Source organism: Mandrillus leucophaeus, unplaced genomic scaffold, assembly GCF_000951045.1.
Source record: "Mandrillus leucophaeus isolate KB7577 unplaced genomic scaffold, Mleu.le_1.0 Scaffold244, whole genome shotgun sequence".
Taxonomy (NCBI): domain Eukaryota; kingdom Metazoa; phylum Chordata; class Mammalia; order Primates; family Cercopithecidae; genus Mandrillus; species Mandrillus leucophaeus.
In genome coordinates, this window is record NW_012102521.1 from 1,941,687 (window position 1) to 1,946,904 (window position 5,218).

Genomic DNA, 5,218 nt, shown 5'->3' on the forward strand with positions numbered 1-5,218 from the left:
GGGGGAGGGACTGGAGGGCTCAGCTGGACCCCCCCTCCCTTGGGAGCCTCCAGTGGAAACTATGTCTTGAAGAGAGTGGTGGGTGGTGAGCCCTTCCCTAAAACCCGGGCGGCGGTGGGGGGCAGGGTGGGAGGAGCACCCTAGTGGGGATGATGTAGGCAAGGGGTCTCCTTCACAGATAGCTCCTGACCCTGCCAGGGACAGCAGCAGCCCCGACCCCAGGTCTGGCTGGGGCAGGACCGTTTCCTGCAGGGCCAGTTGGATGACGCCTGTCTGCCGTGTTTGTTTCCAAGTCATTGTCATGGAAACCGGGGCGGTTGTTGCTACTGTTTGTCTGGACGGCGTCGCTGGGCGGTGTTGCTGGGGTTGGCTGGGTGCCCATGGCACTAACAGGGCTCGCTTGGTGTCTCCAGCTCCAGGAAGCTATCCGCCCGCAGTTGTCTGCCAGCCAGGTGCTTCCTTGGGTGCCCACAGACCCACCCAGATATCTCCTGAAAGGAAGGGGAATCTGGAGTGGACTCTTTTGCCCTTGGGCATGCCTCCTCCTCTGTCCCTGCCTTGGGGGCTGCTCTGGCCTCAACCTTCACTCTCTCCTACTTGGACCCATGCCCAGCCAGTGAGGCTGCTCTGAAATGCTATCTGCTCCATCCCTCCCCTTCAGAACCCCTGGGAACCAAGTCCAGGGATTCACAAGGCCCTGGTGCCCCTGTGGGGCCAAGCTCACACCCCGGCACTCTATTGAGCTGAGCTGTGCTCCATCTGCACCTCCACTGTCCAATCTTCCTGTGCCTCCTGGCCAGGCCCCTCCAAGGTACTCCCCACTCCAACCTGGGCTGGTAGGGACCTCACTGGTGCCCCCAGCCAGGCATCTTTGTGGGGCCAGCTCAGCCTGCAACTACCCCTGTCTCCACTTCTTCTGGCCCCTGCCCCGGACCCCCAGCACCCTTCCTTCAGCCCCTGCCCAGTCTCCCCTGAGTCAGTGACCACAGCATCAGCCCTGGGTACCCCCGCTCCGCCCCCCACCAGAGAGGTGGATGTGAGGAAATCACCCAGTGCTGTGGGTCCCTGGCTCTGGACCGTGGAGGGCTGGGCACAGGCAAGGGCAGGCTGGGGACCAGGATGGTCAGGTGTGGGCAGCACTTTTCCCAGCGCTTGATGGGCTTCCAGTGGGGGTGTGGGGTCCAGCTACCAGGTGGGTCTGGAATTCCTGGGCTATGACTATAGGATGCTGGGTGCTAGGCCCAGTCTCACGGGAGGGGAAGGAGGGCAGGGGCACCCCATCTGGCCGGTCTGTGGAGCCCAGGCAGGGGTGCAGCCCTGTTGGGGACAGGGCTGGCTGAGGGAGCCCCCTCCTTCCACACTTTGCCATGTCTGCTCTGGGAGAGGAGGAACCGGGCAGCCTTCCCACCTGCTCGGGGCTGGAGGTGAGGCCCAGAGGACAGGAGGGGCCTGTCTCGTAAGCCTGTCCCATCCCAGCCCCATGCTGGGTCTGCCCAGGGTAGGAATGGCCATTGGGCTCAGCACAGTCAACTGGGGCCAGACCACAGGCCAGACAGGGGGTCCCGGGAGACAAGCAGCTGAAAATAGACCCTGGGAACTTGGGAGTGTCTGAGACTCAGCTGGGCCCAGCGGGAGGGGCAGGGAGGTGGGCCCTGGGGAGGCCTGAACTGGGCGTTGCCAGCTCTGCGCTGTCCTGGCGCGCTTATTGGCAATGCAGGGCACCTGGTTGCAGAGTGTCCAGGAGAGGCCTGGCTGGCCTGCAGCCTCAGGAGGGCACCTCACACCTGCCCACACCTTCAGCCTGGGCATGGGGCAAGAGGAGGTGGTGGGGAGGGCTCCAAGGACAAGGAGGGGCGGTCTCAAGGCGAGTCCCCAAGCTGAGTCTGCAGAGGAAGGGGCTGTGGGCCCAGAGGAGCAAAATGTTCCTAGAGGGGTGGACGGTGGGATTCCTCAGGGACAGTGGGGCTCAGCCCTGCCTCTTGGGTCACCCTGGTTCCTGCAGCCCAGGCCTGGCTGCAGGCTGCCGCACCCCATCCCCTATGGGCTTCAGCCGGAAGGCCAGCAGGAGCAGGCCAGAGCGCAAAGATGTGTGCAGAGGGTGGGCTGAGTAGACCAAGGAGGCCTCGGCGATGCACCTGGAACCCTGCAGCAGCCCCTGCCACCTCCAGGTCTAGGGCCCTCTTGCTGTCCAGCTGTAGGGTGGAATGTTCTGGGCATAGAGGCAGCCTGAGGCAAGTAGCTGGCGAGCCCTGTGTCCCTGTCCCGACCACTCTGTCCTCTGTTTGTTCCTGCAACAAATGCCAACAGCACTCTGCAGAGTGGGCTGAGAGGGGCAGGGGCTGGGGTCTCCAGCCAGCCCAGGGGGCCTGAGTCAGGCTGGCCCCATGGACCAGGTCAGTGCCCCGCCCCAGGTCCCTGCTGCATCCCTGGCCAGGTGAGAGCCAGGTGAACTGACAAAGCCGGAGGCCTAGTGCCTGGGCTGGGGCCGGTCGGGGGCAGTGTGTCGCAGAAGCTGGCAGGACCCTGACCTGCGCAGATGGGTGTGGGCCTTGGGGGTGGGATGGCCTGAACATGGAGTGTGGGTGGAGAAAGTAACTGGAAGCTGGGGTCCTGCAGCTGATGAGGGGCCCCCACCCCCAGAGCACAGGGTGGATGGGGAGCGCAGGAGAAAGGGGGTTTGAGGGGCACATCAGTCTGTGGCTGAAGTTTAGGGAGGGTTCCGGGGATTGTGACTGTGTGTGTCTCTGTGTTATCTCTGTGTCAGTGAGTGTGTGCCTGTATCTCTGCATGTGTCTGTGTGTATCTGTGTTTGTAAGTGTGGGTGTCTGAGTTGAGTATCTGGAAAAACTGCTGTGAGCCAACACAGAAGGCACGGCCCCACAGGGAGGGCATCCTGCCTCCCACCCCACCCGTGACCATGGCGACAGGAAGCAACAGCAGGGAAGGCCAGGAATGGACTCATCACCCTGGTTTTCAAGGAGGGGCTCCCCCATTGGCAGGGCGGGTTGGAGTCCAGAGTGTGGGGGAAGGGACCATCCCTGGGGGGTGGGTAGAGGGGAGGACAAGGACTGGGTCATTGTCCCCATCTGCCCTGGCTAATGTCCCTACATGAGCTGCAAGTCACTGGGCGAGGAGCTGGGATGGGCTGGGGGCGGGGGCTTTACAGAAACATGGGCGGCCAACTGCGAGAGGGATCGCACACACACTCGCGGGGACCCCAGAGACCCCCCGATGGACACGCCCACACACAGGTATGTCCGCAGGCACCCGGCACACACGTGTGCATCAGGCACTTGCCCTGCACCTCTGCACCCGGAGCACATCATCCTAGTGGGGGTGTGGACAGTGGTGCTGGGCACCCTGGGGCTTGTGGGCAGCGCACACCCCAGGGGAAGTGCAGTGACAGAGCCCCCGGCCTCCCCAAGACTGTCTGGGTTCCCCTGGTCTCTCCCTCTGGCTGTCTGCAGGTTTGTCCCACGGCGCCCCACACTCAGTGGAGATGGCGGGTGGGCCCAGACCTGAGAGTGGGTTTCAAGGTTCATGGGCTGGATACTGGGGGTTCCAAGGTTGCAGGACAGGAGTGCACCCCTGCTCTGGAAACCTTACCTCTGAGGGGTCTCAGAACAGGGGATGGGGAGGGCTCCAATGGGCCCCTGTAGAATGTCCTATCAGACCCCAGGACTTAGCCCAGTCAGGGACAGAACTGTGGCCTTAGGGGCGCCAGGAGGAGGGCAAGCAGGATGTGCCCTTGGGCTGGGTGTGCTGGTGTGGGGCTCTCTGAAGTGTGGCCTCCGTGCCGTCTGGCCTTGGCTGTCCTACAGCCCTGCTGCCCCTGCCCTCTCCCCAAGCTGGGGGCCTGGTGGCGAACAGGACAGGGCAGATGGTTTCTCTTCCTCTCAGTGCAGGCCTCGAGGTGCTGACAGTGGGGCGGTGGGCTTCAGGGAAGGTGAGGTTGGGATCACAGGTGCAGTTAGGGCTAAGTGCCCTTCAGGGGTAGGCCACCAGCTCCTGGGGCCTGGGACGATGGTTTACAGCACCCCTGGCAGGGACAGGGCCGGCACAGGCCCAGTAGAGATCGAGGGCAGATAAGGACACTGGTTAACATGGCTGACAGGAGGGATGGTGGGTGGGGAGGAAGGGCAGGACGGCTCTTGTGCTGTGGGAGCTTGGGCACAGGCTCCACGAAGCAAGGAGGTGAAGGGCCTGCAGGGAGAGGGCTCCCCTGCCCAGCGAGAGGAAAGGGGGCTGACAGTGACCCGGGCCCCCTTCCTGAGGCTGGCCGGTCAGCTGGAGGGCTGACCCCAAAGCCCGAGGACAGCGCAGCCCCCTCGGCCCTCCTGAATCTCGGAGGCAGGTGAGGTGGGCCAGCCTCCGCCTGGCACCGGGGCCATCCTCCGCCTCAACTGAGCAGCGGACTTGGACCGTTTTGGCCTCCCTGGGCGCTTCCCGCAGAGATAAGGGCCCCTCCCTACGCCCGGCCCGAGCATCTCCGAGCCGGCCTGGGGGTGGCTGAACTTTCCTTTGCCGGCCGAAACCCTAGCCCCCGCAGCCGATCGGTCCTCAAGCTACAGCTCCCCTCGCTGGGAGTTTCCGCTGCGGTCCGACGGACCTTCCAGAGCAGCGGAGGTCAGCGGAGCTAGCAGAGGCGGGGACGTCCCTTGGGAGTGAGGGGACTGAGAGGGGCGGCCTCCTAACCCTGCGTGAGATGGAAGGCCAGAGTGGGTTCCTCGGTGGGGGGCAACAGCGGGGGCTCTCCGGCAATTGTCACCCGCCCTCCGTCCTGGGGAGGGCAGCATCAGTGCGCGGGCCGCTTTGCATCTCTTTGCATTTTAGTGGTGTTTGCTCCAGTCCTGGCCCGGACAGATATGGGGATCCGGCGGGTGCCGGCGGGGCAGGGCTGGGGGTGGGAACGGCGCTTCCTGCTGCGGGGGAGCCTTTTGCCCGGGATCCTGGACCCGGGAGACATCACAGCGCTGGGTTAGGGGCGCGGTTTGAACTCGCCTAAGGAGCTGCACTCCCTCAGGAAGTCCCCATGGCCCCCTGCCCCCCGCGCTCCGTCCTCAGTCAGGTCTGGGTCCTGCCTGAAGGCGGGGGTGGACCAGATGATCTTTCTCGGGCCCTGGGCCTAGATTCGAGGTCCCCAGGGTCCAAGTCCTGGGTTCAGGGGGCGGGGCACGAGGGGCGGGGTCTCCAAGGGGCGGGGTCCCGGGGTCCCTCA

General features: G+C 64.4%; 1 protein-coding gene across 1 annotated transcript in view; it reads left to right on the forward strand.

Annotated features, from left to right (window-relative positions):
* The first annotated feature begins 2,384 nt into the window (after positions 1-2,384).
* The window catches only part of LOC105541762, a 4,568-nt gene continuing 1,734 nt past the window's right edge, over positions 2,385-5,218 (forward strand). Inside the window, exons 1-4 of the mRNA XM_011982926.1 lie at positions 2,385-2,434; positions 3,849-3,946; positions 4,453-4,626; positions 4,834-4,977. Of these exons, the coding sequence (XP_011838316.1) occupies positions 2,385-2,434; positions 3,849-3,946; positions 4,453-4,626; positions 4,834-4,977 (466 nt within the window). The remainder of the gene's footprint in view (positions 2,435-3,848; positions 3,947-4,452; positions 4,627-4,833; positions 4,978-5,218) is intronic.